The 14,989-nt window shown below is 52.2% G+C and overlaps 2 protein-coding genes across 6 annotated transcripts in view; one reads left to right on the top strand and one right to left on the bottom strand.

The window, feature by feature from the left end:
- Positions 1 to 5,928, bottom strand: part of LOC144799517 (uncharacterized) — a 119,861-nt gene extending 113,933 nt beyond the window's left edge. For 2 of the 3 annotated variants that reach the window (XR_013603827.1, XM_078670876.1), the window contains exon 1: positions 5,785 to 5,908. Coding sequence is in view for 2 of the 3 variants with exons in the window: in XM_078670876.1 (XP_078527002.1) it covers positions 5,785 to 5,808 (24 nt within the window). In the remaining variant the exon portion in view is untranslated. Of the gene's footprint in view, positions 1 to 5,784 lie in introns of all 3 variants that reach the window. The other variant, XM_078670875.1, reaches the window with a different exon arrangement.
- A 192-nt stretch (positions 5,929 to 6,120) lies between these two features.
- The window catches only part of LOC144798396 (uncharacterized), a 48,783-nt gene continuing 39,914 nt past the window's right edge, over positions 6,121 to 14,989 (top strand). The window contains exon 1 of one of the 3 annotated variants that reach the window (XM_078669251.1): positions 6,121 to 6,254. The gene's annotated coding sequence lies outside the window, so the exon portion shown is untranslated. Of the gene's footprint in view, positions 6,402 to 14,989 lie in introns of all 3 variants that reach the window. The other 2 variants (XM_078669249.1, XM_078669248.1) reach the window with 2 other exon arrangements.

Below are 14,989 nucleotides of genomic sequence, written 5' to 3'. Positions count from 1 at the left end.
TGTGACATTGATCCACATTCAGTCCATCACTTGTTGTTTTTTGCAATGGGTCTTGTTAAAATCATCAGTCACTCGTCAAAGTGCTTGCCTCAATGGGCCTTAAAATGTCATGAGTTTAGTAATCTGTGTAAATCAAAAGCACAAACAGTGTTTTAAAAGGTAAAGCAGAAGTGGTCAGGACTGTGTAAGTTAAAGTAATCTACATTTTACTTACGTTCCTACTACGTGTTTGTTAGTAAAGACCATAACCATGACCATGTAAAGACCTGTCCACCTCGCGTTGGACAGGAAGTCAGCCCTGTCCACATCCCTGTTATTATCAGCACCAACAGAATCGTAATACTATCCACTCGCCTAGACCCTCTGCTCAATACACCTCAATCCACCTAACTCCCCCCATCATCGAGGGTCCCCGTCCTCTCTCTTGCATGCTCCTAAACTGCAGATCAGCAGTACAACACGCTACGGACATTGCTGAAGCTCTTCTCGCTGAAGAAATTGACATCGCCTTCCTCACTGAGTCCTGGTTCAATGCCCACTCCACCCCCATTCTTGACATTCTCACCCTTCCAGGGTAAAACCTCATCAGACAAGACAGGCCGATTGAAACTGGGGGGGGGGGGGGGGTGGTCTAGCCATCCTCCACAGACATGGAATACAGATTACCAAACTCAAACCTACAGTACACCTTTCGTTTGAATACCTAGGCGTTGAACTCACTAACAAGGTCACCCCACCAATCAAATTCCACACTATCTACTATCCTCCTGGAGTGCGTACCCTCTTCCCAGAAGAACTAACAGACCTCATAACACGATTCTCCTTGACAGACACCAAAGACGTGTTCTTGAGTGACCTCAATATCCACTGGAACGACCAGGAAGACTCCACTGTCCTGAACCTTTCCAACCTTCTGGAAATATATAACCTTAAGCATCTCTGCAATAAACCAACCAACATCAAAGGTGCAACTCTAGATGCGATCATAACAAACAACAATCTGATCTCCTCGAGAGAGATTTCTCATATTGACTGGTCCGACCACCACCTCATTTTGTTCAAGATTGACACACTTACCAACCTCCAACCTATCCGTGTTGTCAACCCCAAACTCCTAACCAGAAACAACAAAGAAATACCTTTATCCGAACTTGAAGCCAAGATTCTTCCACATCTTCAACTCCATCCCTCAACATGGACGGCTGATGACCTCACTTCAACCCAAGAATGGCAGAGGTCTTAGACCAAGTAGCTCCTCTCAAACTCAAACAACTGAGGAGAACCAAATCAAAACCCTGGTTTAACGTGGAGCTGAATGATGAACGGCGCCAACTCAGACAAACAGAAAGGTCTTGGAGACAAAACCCCTCATCCCTGCACCTAACACATCTTAGATCTGCGCGACGGTCTTACAAAAAACACATCTTCGATGAAAAGACATATTTTTTCCGCAGCCAACTTGATCTGGCGAACAACAGAACTCTTCAACATTGGTAAAAGCCAAACTAACTGCACTCCCTCTCAAGAAATCGAAGCCACCAATGAGCAATGTGAAGTAATTGCCACCTTCTTCACCAATAAAGTCTCAAAAATTGATCAATCCTTCTTACAATCTGCTAACCCCCCTCCCCCATTAACCTGCCCCCCTTCAACCTCCCTGGACCACCAGACAAGAGCTCTTAACAAAGACAATCAGACCTACCTCCAGCTCAAAAACAAAGCGCATTGTTCCAACTTTGAGCTAATGTCGGTAAACAAGGTCTTCAATATAATTTCCAATCTAAAACCTTCCTCCCACACCATGGACTCCCTCCCTTCCACAATCATCAAAGAAATCAACCACACCATCTCCCCTTTCTGGACAAAAATCATCAATGCCTCTCTCACCTCAGGCTGTGTCCCAGACTCCCTTCAACTAGGACAAATCACACCCATTCTCAAGAAACTGGGAGCTGACCCTAAAGTTCTTAACAACCTCAGACCTATCTCTAACCTCCCATTCCTTGCAAAAACATTAGATATGTGTTCTCCTCCAACTCAATAATCTCATTAATGAGTTCAACCTCCTTGATGCCTTTCAATCTGGTTTCAGAAAAGGCTGTAGCACGGAAACAGCTATGCTCAACGTCGCTGACAACATTCACAAGGCCCTAGACGAAGGAGATGACTGCATACTCATCCTCATTGACTATCTGTAGCATTCGACACAGTAAACCATCCAGCCCTTTTGGAGACCCTGTCGAAATGTTCCGGCATCAATGGCACAGTACTAAAATGGTTCACCTCCTTCCTTCAACACCGCTCGAAACAAATTAAAATTAACTCCTGTCTCTCAAAGCCAACAAAAGTTACACTTGGGGTCCCGCAAGGCTCGATCCTCTCCCCGTCCCTCTTCAATCTCTTCATGGAGCCCCTCACAATCATATTGAAAAAAGCCAGAGTGAATTACTACCTTTACGTGAACGTCACCCAAATCTATTTCAGGATCAAGTCTCCCAGCAACATCCAACGCCTCAATACCACACTAACCGAGATCCAAACTTGGATCTACGTTTACTACTTAAAGCTCAACCCAGACAAAACGGAACTAATCCTATTCTCTCCAAAAAGTAACCATCGCCCAATCCAAGACTGGCTCAAGAATCTGGTTGCCTTAAACTGCCCCCTTAACCTAGCCGACTCAGTTAAGTCTCTAGGTGTCACCCTTGACAAGAACTTATCTCTGGAGGCCCCCATCAAAAACTCTGCAAAAAGTGCTCTTTTCTCTCTAAAACACCTCAGGAAACTGAAACCCTTTCTACCCCATGATGACCTCAATATAGTAATCCAATCCCTAGTTCTCTCGAAAATCGACTATGGGAACGCCATCCTTACAGGGTCTCTGAAAGCTCATCTAGCCCCTCTAAGGGCAGTGCTGAACATGTCCACTCGACTTGTATCTGGAGTTAAAAGATTTGAACACATCACTGCAGCTCTCAACTGCCTCAATTGGCTTCCCATGAAAGGGAGATGTATCTATAAATTGGCCTGCATCACACACAAAACCCTTCACTCTCCTGCCCCCAACTACTTAAACAACAAACTGATTAGAGCAGGTCAATCCAGAACACTAAGAAGCTCCAACTCACTACTTCTTATTCCTCCGAAAGTGAAAAAGAAAACAACCCAATACCGTTCGTTCTCTGGCAATGCTCCCAGGATATGGAACGCTCTCCCTGGAGTCCTTAGATGCAACCCCTCCTTCTCTTTTTCTTCCACCGCAAGATCACCAACATTCACAACAGCTTATATCCACGCTCAGACCTCCCCAACCTCACCACCCCGGCCCCTCCGTTACCCACCGACCACAAGCACCTCACCGTATGAACCAGCACTACCACCGAGGACACCAACAAGACTATGAACTCCATCCACTCAGGCGCCCCATCCGACCCTCTTCCCCACCACGTCATCAACAAGGCCGACAGCTCCATCGCATCCCACCTATGCAACATCATCAACCTCTCCTTCAAGACCGCAACCTTCCCTGAGAGCTGGAAACACGCCGAGATCAAGGCCCTACTGAAGAAACCCAAGGCGGACCCGAGCGACCTTAAGAATTTCCGGCCCATCTCCCTTCTTCCGTTCCCTGCTAAGGTCATCGAAAAGATCGTCAACACCCAGCTCACCCGCTACCTAGAAGACAACAAAATACTCAACCCCTCCCAGTCAGGCTTCCGCAAGAACCACAGCACCGAGACCACCCTATTCGCCGCCACAGACGACATCAGACTCCTGCTCGACAACGGGGAGACAGCAGCCCTCATCCTCCTCGACATCTTCGCTGCCTTCGACACCGTATGCCACCACACTCTGCGTACACGTCTCTACAACGCGGGGATTCGCGACAAGGCCCTGGACTGGATCACCTTCTTCCTCTCAGACAGAACCCTAAGAGTCCGCCTCCCCCGTTCCACTCCGGAGTCACCAAGACGATCTGCGTTGTCCCTCAAGGATCATCCCTCAGCCCAACGCTCTTCAACGTCTACATGGCCCCGCGCACACGCATCGCCAGACTCCACGACCTCAACATTATCTCCTACGCCGTCGACACCCAACTGATCTTCTCCCTCACCAACGAACCCCGCACCACCAAAGCCAACCTCCACCCCGGCATGAAGGCTGTCGCCGACTGGATGGAAGAAAGCCAGCTCAAGCTCAACACACAGATCCTCATTCTCGGACCCAACCCTTCAGCCTGGGACGACTCATGGTGGCCCACCTCCCAGGGCATCGCCCCTACACCAACCAACCACGCACTCAATCTGGGAGTCATTCTCGACTCAAAACTCTCCATGGCCAACCAGATCAGCGCCGTCTCCTCAACCTGCTTCTACACCCTCTGCATGCTCCGCAAGATCTACAAATGGATCCCGACCGACACACGAAAGTCCGTCACACACGCCCTCATCAGCAGTAGACTCGACTACGGCAACGCCCTCTACGCCGGAGCCCCGGCCAAACTCATCAGCAGACATCAAAGAATCCAGAACGCCTCCGCCCGCCTGATCACCAACGCCCCCCGCCGAGACCACATCACCCCCCACCTGAGAAACCTGCACTGGCTTCCCATCGACAGAAAAATCACCTTCAAGCTCCTCACCCACGCACACAAGGCACTCCACAACAACGGCCCGGCCTTCCTCAACAACCGACAATCACTCTACGCAGCCAACAGGAGACTCCGCTCCGCCGACCTCTCCCTGGCCGCCGTCCCACGCATCCACAGAACCACCGCCAGAGGCAGATCCTTCTCATACCGCGCCGCCAAGACTTGGAACTCCCTCCCCCTCCATCTTTGGCAGACAGAGGACCATCAGACCTTCAGGAGACTGCTCAAGACCTGGCTCTTCGACCTCTAGCTGCAGCCCCCCCCCTTGGGACCCTCACAGGTATGTAGCGCGCTTTATAAATGCCTGATTGATTGATTGATTGAAAAGGGACCTGAAACTCCATCTCCTAAACAAATACTATCATGACCAATGTCAACTAACCTAGTCTTCTTTATCCAAATTGTCTCCTCTCTCCCTGGACTTTCAAGGATAGTGGGTGACCAGACTATGTCTTTCTCGCCCTTTTCTTTTTGCTCTCTCCCCCTCCGCTGCACTGCATATTTATTCCCATGTTGTATTTTTTGACTGTAGTTTGCTTGCTTACTGTCGGCCTACTATGTAATATAATGTCCTTCTGCTGTTTACTGTGTGTATGTAAAGCGCTCTGATACCTACGGGTCGATCTAGCGCTATAGAAAACTTTATGAATAAAATAGAAACTCTTGAGTAACAGTATAGTGATCGGTAGAGGACTGAAGTTGGAAAACATAACAATTCATCCTTTTGACATGGTGAAATGAATATCAGGTACATGTCCTTCTTGATGCACATAATGATCTGCACAAGTTACAGTTTTAATCACCAATAGGGCCGAGCCAGGTTTAAAATTCACCATTTGACCCTACTGTACAAGACTTTGTTTTGTGACCCCCCCCCCCCATGATGTCAGCTCACTCAGTTTCAAGGACATTGATGGGGTTCCTTACTTCCTGATGAAACAAGCATTGGCACAGCCAATAGGTCTGGCCTCTGGGCCCGTGTAAGTGTTTAGTGATGCAGCGCACTATCCTCGGTGCATCAGCATCAAGTGTTGCCTGGCTAAGCACTCACAAGGTCCCAAAGGTGAGACCTCTTGGCTGCGCCAGTGCTTGTTTTACATTCTTCCTCTCGGCCCCCCCAGGATGAGACTCACCCCCTCCGCCTCCTGGGGGTTCATGTCTGCCCTGCGGGGCCTTCGGTCCGCTCCTCTCTGCCAGGGAGACTCCCGGGGGGACAGGGTGAGGGCCTGCGGCAGGAGGGCTGGGGGCCACACGGCTCCTACAGCGCATGCGTACAATGGTAAATTGAAGCTTCCTACTGCGCATGCGTACAATGGTATAGTAAGGCTTCTATTGCGCATGTGCAGATCTCGCAAATCAATCTACTACGCATGCGCAGAACTCACAACTTCTCCCGTAAGGGGACGTACAAGGTGTGTCACTATAGCGCACGCGCAGATGAATCTACAGCTCGCGGGCTCCAGTCGATCACTGAAGCCTGAGCAGACGGCCTTCAATGCGAGCCGAACGATGTGCGCATGCGGGAACTGAGCGGGGACCCTGAAACGAGCTTGCGCAGTAAGTAAGAACCCGGCGCGCGACAAGCACGGAGGATGTGCAACAGGTGAGGCGCGCGCGGGGAGCCTGCGCATGCGCAGACGCGTCACCGCAGGGCAGGCTGGGAGGAAGGAAGAGAGACCCAAGAGCAGGAGGTGAGGCCCAGACCGTGAGCAGGGCCGTGCAGGGGCTGCATGTGGGAGAAGTCCAAGGGGTGAGTCCCAGACCACAAGCAGAGGCTCTGTGGGTGAGTGAGTGGCTGAATGAGTGAGTGAGTGGCTGAATGGGTGAGTGAGTGGCTGAATGAGTGAGTGAGTGGCTGAATGAGTGAGTGAGTGGCTGAATGAGTGAGCGAGTGGCTGTAGGGGTGAGTGAGTGGCTGAATGAGTGAGCGAGTGGCTGTAGGGGTGAGTGAGTGGCTGAATGAGTGAGTGAGTGGCTGAATGGGTGAGTGAGTGGCTGTAGGAGTGAGTGAGTGGCTGAATGGATGAGTGAGTGGCTGAATGAGTGAGCGAGTGGCTGTAGGGGTGAGTGAGTGGCTGAATGAGTGAGTGAGTGGCTGAATGAGTGAGTGGCTGAATGGGTGAGTGAGTGGCTGTAGGAGTGAGTGAGTGGCTGAATGAGTGAGCGAGTGGCTGTAGGGGTGAGTGAGTGGCTGAATGAGTGAGTGAGTGGCTGAATGGGTGAGTGAGTGGCTGAATGAGTGAGTGAGTGGCTGAATGGGTGAGTGAGTGGCTGAATGGGTGAGTGAGTGGCTGTAGGGGTGAGTGAGTGGCTGAATGAGTGAGTGAGTGGCTGAATGGATGAGTGAGTGGCTGAATGGGTGAGTGAGTGGCTGTAGGGGTGAGTGAGTGGCTGTATGGGTAAGTGAGTGGCTGAATGAGTGAGTGAGTGGCTGAATGGATGAGTGAGTGGCTGAATGGGTGAGTGAGTGGCTGAATGGATGAGTGAGTGGCTGTAGAGGTGAGTGAGTGGCTGAGTGAGCGAGTGGCTGAATGAGTTAGTGAGTGGCTGAATGGATGAGTGAGTGGCTGAATGGGTGAGTGAGTGGCTGTAGGAGTGAGTGAGTGGCTGAATGGATGAGTGAGTGGCTGAATGGGTGAGTGAGTGGCTGAATGGGTGAGTGAGTGGCTGTAGGAGTGAGTGAGTGGCTGAATGGATGAGTGAGTGGCTGAATGAGTGAGCAAGTGGCTGTAGGGGTGAGTGAGTGGCTGAATGAGTGAGTGAGTGGCTGAATGGGTGAGTGAGTGGCTGTAGGAGTGAGTGAGTGGCTGAATGGATGAGTGAGTGGCTGAATGAGTGAGCGAGTGGCTGTAGGGGTGAGTGAGTGGCTGAATGAGTGAGTGAGTGGCTGTAGGAGTGAGTGGCTGAATGAGTGAGTGAGTGGCTGAATGGGTGAGTGAGTGGCTGTAGGAGTGAGTGAGTGGCTGAATGGATGAGTGAGTGGCTGAATGAGTGAGCGAGTGGCTGTAGGGGTGAGTGAGTGGCTGAATGAGTGAGTGAGTGGCTGAATGGGTGAGTGAGTGGCTGTAGGAGTGAGTGAGTGGCTGAATGAGTGAGCGAGTGGCTGTAGGGGTGAGTGAGTGGCTGAATGAGTGAGTGAGTGGCTGAATGGGTGAGTGAGTGGCTGAATGGGTGAGTGAGTGGCTGAATGGGTGAGTGAGTGGCTGTAGGAGTGAGTGAGTGGCTGAATGGATGAGTGAGTGGCTGAATGGGTGAGTGAGTGGCTGAATGGGTGAGTGAGTGGCTGTAGGAGTGAGTGAGTGGCTGAATGGATGAGTGAGTTGCTGAATGAGTGAGCGAGTGGCTGTAGGGGTGAGTGAGTGGCTGAATGAGTGAGTGAGTGGCTGAATGGGTGAGTGAGTGGCTGTAGGAGTGAGTGAGTGGCTGAATGGATGAGTGAGTGGCTGAATGAGTGAGCGAGTGGCTGTAGGGGTGAGTGAGTGGCTGAATGAGTGAGTGAGTGGCTGTAGGAGTGAGTGGCTGAATGAGTGAGTGAGTGGCTGAATGGGTGAGTGAGTGGCTGTAGGAGTGAGTGAGTGGCTGAATGGATGAGTGAGTGGCTGAATGAGTGAGCGAGTGGCTGTAGGGGTGAGTGAGTGGCTGAATGAGTGAGTGAGTGGCTGAATGAGTGAGTGAGTGGCTGAATGGGTGAGTGAGTGGCTGTAGGAGTGAGTGAGTGGCTGAATGAGTGAGCGAGTGGCTGTAGGGGTGAGTGAGTGGCTGAATGAGTGAGTGAGTGGCTGAATGGGTGAGTGAGTGGCTGAATGAGTGAGTGAGTGGCTGAATGGGTGAGTGAGTGGCTGAATGGGTGAGTGAGTGGCTGTAGGGGTGAGTGAGTGGCTGAATGAGTGAGTGAGTGGCTGAATGGATGAGTGAGTGGCTGAATGGGTGAGTGAGTGGCTGTAGGGGTGAGTGAGTGGCTGTATGGGTAAGTGAGTGGCTGAATGAGTGAGTGAGTGGCTGAATGGATGAGTGAGTGGCTGAATGGGTGAGTGAGTGGCTGAATGGATGAGTGAGTGGCTGTAGAGGTGAGTGAGTGGCTGAGTGAGCGAGTGGCTGAATGAGTTAGTGAGTGGCTGAATGGATGAGTGAGTGGCTGAATGGGTGAGTGAGTGGCTGAATGGATGAGTGAGTGGCTGTAGAGGTGAGTGAGTGGCTGAGTGAGTGAGTGGCTGAATGAGTGAGTGAGTGGCTGAATGGATGAGTGAGTGGCTGAATGGATGAGTGAGTGGCTGAATGGGTGAGTGAGTGGCTGAATGGATGAGTGAGTGGCTGTAGAGGTGAGTGAGTGGCTGAGTGAGCGAGTGGCTGAATGAGTTAGTGAGTGGCTGAATGGATGAGTGAGTGGCTGAATGGGTGAGTGAGTGGCTGAATGGATGAGTGAGTGGCTGTAGAGGTGAGTGAGTGGCTGAGTGAGTGAGTGGCTGAATGAGTGAGTGAGTGGCTGAATGGGTGAGTGAGTGGCTGTAGGAGTGAGTGAGTGGCTGAATGAGTGAGCGAGTGGCTGTAGGGGTGAGTGAGTGGCTGAATGAGTGAGTGAGTGGCTGAATGGGTGAGTGAGTGGCTGAATGAGTGAGTGAGTGGCTGAATGGGTGAGTGAGTGGCTGAATGGGTGAGAGTGGCTGTAGGGGTGAGTGAGTGGCTGAATGAGTGAGTGAGTGGCTGAATGGATGAGTGAGTGGCTGAATGGGTGAGTGAGTGGCTGTAGGGGTGAGTGAGTGGCTGTATGGGTAAGTGAGTGGCTGAATGAGTGAGTGAGTGGCTGAATGGATGAGTGAGTGGCTGAATGGGTGAGTGAGTGGCTGAATGGATGAGTGAGTGGCTGTAGAGGTGAGTGAGTGGCTGAGTGAGCGAGTGGCTGAATGAGTTAGTGAGTGGCTGAATGGATGAGTGAGTGGCTGAATGGGTGAGTGAGTGGCTGTAGGAGTGAGTGAGTGGCTGAATGGATGAGTGAGTGGCTGAATGGGTGAGTGAGTGGCTGAATGGGTGAGTGAGTGGCTGTAGGAGTGAGTGAGTGGCTGAATGGATGAGTGAGTGGCTGAATGAGTGAGCAAGTGGCTGTAGGGGTGAGTGAGTGGCTGAATGAGTGAGTGAGTGGCTGAATGGGTGAGTGAGTGGCTGTAGGAGTGAGTGAGTGGCTGAATGGATGAGTGAGTGGCTGAATGAGTGAGCGAGTGGCTGTAGGGGTGAGTGAGTGGCTGAATGAGTGAGTGAGTGGCTGAATGAGTGAGCGAGTGGCTGTAGGGGTGAGTGAGTGGCTGAATGAGTGAGTGAGTGGCTGTAGGAGTGAGTGGCTGAATGAGTGAGTGAGTGGCTGAATGGGTGAGTGAGTGGCTGTAGGAGTGAGTGAGTGGCTGAATGGATGAGTGAGTGGCTGAATGAGTGAGCGAGTGGCTGTAGGGGTGAGTGAGTGGCTGAATGAGTGAGTGAGTGGCTGAATGAGTGAGTGAGTAGCTGAATGGGTGAGTGAGTGGCTGTAGGAGTGAGTGAGTGGCTGAATGAGTGAGCGAGTGGCTGTAGGGGTGAGTGAGTGGCTGAATGAGTGAGTGAGTGGCTGAATGGGTGAGTGAGTGGCTGAATGGGTGAGTGAGTGGCTGAATGGGTGAGTGAGTGGCTGTAGGAGTGAGTGAGTGGCTGAATGGATGAGTGAGTGGCTGAATGGGTGAGTGAGTGGCTGAATGGGTGAGTGAGTGGCTGTAGGAGTGAGTGAGTGGCTGAATGGATGAGTGAGTGGCTGAATGAGTGAGCGAGTGGCTGTAGGGGTGAGTGAGTGGCTGAATGAGTGAGTGAGTGGCTGAATGAGTGAGTGAGTGGCTGAATGGGTGAGTGAGTGGCTGTAGGAGTGAGTGAGTGGCTGAATGAGTGAGCGAGTGGCTGTAGGGGTGAGTGAGTGGCTGAATGAGTGAGTGAGTGGCTGAATGGGTGAGTGAGTGGCTGAATGGGTGAGTGAGTGGCTGAATGGGTGAGTGAGTGGCTGTAGGAGTGAGTGAGTGGCTGTAGGAGTGAGTGAGTGGCTGAATGGATGAGTGAGTGGCTGAATGGGTGAGTGAGTGGCTGAATGGGTGAGTGAGTGGCTGTAGGAGTGAGTGAGTGGCTGAATGGATGAGTGAGTGGCTGAATGAGTGAGCGAGTGGCTGTAGGGGTGAGTGAGTGGCTGAATGAGTGAGTGAGTGGCTGAATGGGTGAGTGAGTGGCTGTAGGAGTGAGTGAGTGGCTGAATGGATGAGTGAGTGGCTGAATGAGTGAGCGAGTGGCTGTAGGGGTGAGTGGCTGAATGAGTGAGTGAGTGGCTGTAGGAGTGAGTGGCTGAATGAGTGAGTGAGTGGCTGAATGGGTGAGTGAGTGGCTGTAGGAGTGAGTGAGTGGCTGAATGGATGAGTGAGTGGCTGAATGAGTGAGCGAGTGGCTGTAGGGGTGAGTGAGTGGCTGAATGAGTGAGTGAGTGGCTGAATGAGTGAGTGAGTGGCTGAATGGGTGAGTGAGTGGCTGTAGGAGTGAGTGAGTGGCTGAATGAGTGAGCGAGTGGCTGTAGGGGTGAGTGAGTGGCTGAATGAGTGAGTGAGTGGCTGAATGGGTGAGTGAGTGGCTGAATGGGTGAGTGAGTGGCTGAATGGGTGAGTGAGTGGCTGTAGGGGTGAGTGAGTGGCTGAATGGATGAGTGAGTGGCTGAATGGGTGAGTGAGTGGCTGTAGGGGTGAGTGAGTGGCTGTATGGGTAAGTGAGTGGCTGAATGAGTGAGTGAGTGGCTGAATGGATGAGTGAGTGGCTGAATGGGTGAGTGAGTGGCTGAATGGATGAGTGAGTGGCTGTAGAGGTGAGTGAGTGGCTGAGTGAGCGAGTGGCTGAATGAGTTAGTGAGTGGCTGAATGGATGAGTGAGTGGCTGAATGGGTGAGTGAGTGGCTGAATGGGTGAGTGAGTGGCTGTAGGAGTGAGTGAGTGGCTGAATGGGTGAGTGAGTGGCTGAATGGGTGAGTGAGTGGCTGTAGGAGTGAGTGAGTGGCTGAATGGATGAGTGAGTGGCTGAATGAGTGAGCGAGTGGCTGTAGGGGTGAGTGAGTGGCTGAATGAGTGAGTGAGTGGCTGTAGGAGTGAGTGGCTGAATGAGTGAGTGAGTGGCTGAATGGGTGAGTGAGTGGCTGTAGGAGTGAGTGAGTGGCTGAATGGATGAGTGAGTGGCTGAATGAGTGAGCGAGTGGCTGTAGGGGTGAGTGAGTGGCTGAATGAGTGAGTGAGTGGCTGAATGGGTGAGTGAGTGGCTGTAGGAGTGAGTGAGTGGCTGAATGGATGAGTGAGTGGCTGAATGAGTGAGCGAGTGGCTGTAGGGGTGAGTGAGTGGCTGAATGAGTGAGTGAGTGGCTGTAGGAGTGAGTGGCTGAATGAGTGAGTGAGTGGCTGAATGGGTGAGTGAGTGGCTGTAGGAGTGAGTGGCTGAATGGATGAGTGAGTGGCTGAATGAGTGAGCGAGTGGCTGTAGGGGTGAGTGAGTGGCTGAATGAGTGAGTGAGTGGCTGAATGGATGAGTGAGTGGCTGTAGAGGTGAGTGAGTGGCTGAGTGAGTGAGTGGCTGAATGAGTGAGCGAGTGGCTGTAGGAGTGAGTGAGTGGCTGAATGGATGAGTGAGTGGCTGAATGAGTGAGCGAGTGGCTGTAGGGGTGAGTGAGTGGCTGAATGAGTGAGTGAGTGGCTGAATGGGTGAGTGAGTGGCTGTAGGAGTGAGTGAGTGGCTGAATGGATGAGTGAGTGGCTGAATGAGTGAGCGAGTGGCTGTAGGGGTGAGTGAGTGGCTGAATGAGTGAGTGAGTGGCTGTAGGAGTGAGTGGCTGAATGGGTGAGTGAGTGGCTGAATGGGTGAGTGAGTGGCTGTAGGAGTGAGTGAGTGGCTGAATGGATGAGTGAGTGGCTGAATGAGTGAGCGAGTGGCTGTAGGGGTGAGTGAGTGGCTGAATGAGTGAGTGAGTGGCTGAATGGGTGAGTGAGTGGCTGTAGGAGTGAGTGAGTGGCTGAATGGATGAGTGAGTGGCTGAATGAGTGAGCGAGTGGCTGTAGGGGTGAGTGAGTGGCTGAATGAGTGAGTGAGTGGCTGTAGGAGTGAGTGGCTGAATGAGTGAGTGAGTGGCTGAATGGGTGAGTGAGTGGCTGTAGGAGTGAGTGAGTGGCTGAATGGATGAGTGAGTGGCTGAATGAGTGAGCGAGTGGCTGTAGGGGTGAGTGAGTGGCTGAATGAGTGAGTGAGTGGCTGAATGAGTGAGTGAGTGGCTGAATGGGTGAGTGAGTGGCTGTAGGAGTGAGTGAGTGGCTGAATGAGTGAGCGAGTGGCTGTAGGGGTGAGTGAGTGGCTGAATGAGTGAGTGAGTGGCTGAATGGGTGAGTGAGTGGCTGAATGAGTGAGTGAGTGGCTGAATGGGTGAGTGAGTGGCTGAATGGGTGAGTGAGTGGCTGTAGGGGTGAGTGAGTGGCTGAATGAGTGAGTGAGTGGCTGAATGGATGAGTGAGTGGCTGAATGGGTGAGTGAGTGGCTGTAGGGGTGAGTGAGTGGCTGTATGGGTAAGTGAGTGGCTGAATGAGTGAGTGAGTGGCTGAATGGATGAGTGAGTGGCTGAATGGGTGAGTGAGTGGCTGAATGGATGAGTGAGTGGCTGTAGAGGTGAGTGAGTGGCTGAGTGAGCGAGTGGCTGAATGAGTTAGTGAGTGGCTGAATGGATGAGTGAGTGGCTGAATGGGTGAGTGAGTGGCTGAATGGATGAGTGAGTGGCTGTAGAGGTGAGTGAGTGGCTGAGTGAGTGAGTGGCTGAATGAGTGAGTGAGTGGCTGAATGGATGAGTGAGTGGCTGAATGGATGAGTGAGTGGCTGAATGGGTGAGTGAGTGGCTGAATGGATGAGTGAGTGGCTGTAGAGGTGAGTGAGTGGCTGAGTGAGCGAGTGGCTGAATGAGTTAGTGAGTGGCTGAATGGATGAGTGAGTGGCTGAATGGGTGAGTGAGTGGCTGAATGGATGAGTGAGTGGCTGTAGAGGTGAGTGAGTGGCTGAGTGAGTGAGTGGCTGAATGAGTGAGTGAGTGGCTGAATGGGTGAGTGAGTGGCTGTAGGAGTGAGTGAGTGGCTGAATGAGTGAGCGAGTGGCTGTAGGGGTGAGTGAGTGGCTGAATGAGTGAGTGAGTGGCTGAATGGGTGAGTGAGTGGCTGAATGAGTGAGTGAGTGGCTGAATGGGTGAGTGAGTGGCTGAATGGGTGAGTGAGTGGCTGTAGGGGTGAGTGAGTGGCTGAATGAGTGAGTGAGTGGCTGAATGGATGAGTGAGTGGCTGTAGGGGTGAGTGAGTGGCTGTAGGGGTGAGTGAGTGGCTGTATGGGTAAGTGAGTGGCTGAATGAGTGAGTGAGTGGCTGAATGGATGAGTGAGTGGCTGAATGGGTGAGTGAGTGGCTGAATGGATGAGTGAGTGGCTGTAGAGGTGAGTGAGTGGCTGAGTGAGCGAGTGGCTGAATGAGTTAGTGAGTGGCTGAATGGATGAGTGAGTGGCTGAATGGGTGAGTGAGTGGCTGTAGGAGTGAGTGAGTGGCTGAATGGATGAGTGAGTGGCTGAATGGGTGAGTGAGTGGCTGAATGGGTGAGTGAGTGGCTGTAGGAGTGAGTGAGTGGCTGAATGGATGAGTGAGTGGCTGAATGAGTGAGCAAGTGGCTGTAGGGGTGAGTGAGTGGCTGAGTGAGTGAGTGGCTGAATGGGTGAGTGAGTGGCTGTAGGAGTGAGTGAGTGGCTGAATGGATGAGTGAGTGGCTGAATGAGTGAGCGAGTGGCTGTAGGGGTGAGTGAGTGGCTGAATGAGTGAGTGAGTGGCTGTAGGAGTGAGTGGCTGAATGAGTGAGTGAGTGGCTGAATGGGTGAGTGAGTGGCTGTAGGAGTGAGTGAGTGGCTGAATGGATGAGTGAGTGGCTGAATGGGTGAGTGAGTGGCTGTAGGAGTGAGTGAGTGGCTGAATGGATGAGTGAGTGGCTGAATGAGTGAGCGAGTGGCTGTAGGGGTGAGTGAGTGGCTGAATGAGTGAGTGAGTGGCTGAATGAGTGAGTGAGTGGCTGAATGGGTGAGTGAGTGGCTGTAGGAGTGAGTGAGTGGCTGAATGAGTGAGCGAGTGGCTGTAGGGGTGAGTGAGTGGCTGAATGAGTGAGTGAGTGGCTGAATGGGTGAGTGAGTGGCTGAATGGGTGAGTGAGTGGCTGAATGGGTGAGTGAGTGGCTGTAGGAGTGAGTGAGTGGCTGAATGGATGAGTGAGTGGCTGAATGGGTGAGTGAGTGGCTGAATGGG

The sequence above is a fragment of the Lissotriton helveticus genome, chromosome 12 (genome assembly GCF_964261635.1).
Source record: "Lissotriton helveticus chromosome 12, aLisHel1.1, whole genome shotgun sequence".
NCBI classification, from domain to species: domain Eukaryota; kingdom Metazoa; phylum Chordata; class Amphibia; order Caudata; family Salamandridae; genus Lissotriton; species Lissotriton helveticus.
This window is presented reverse-complemented; position numbering and strand designations above follow the sequence as displayed.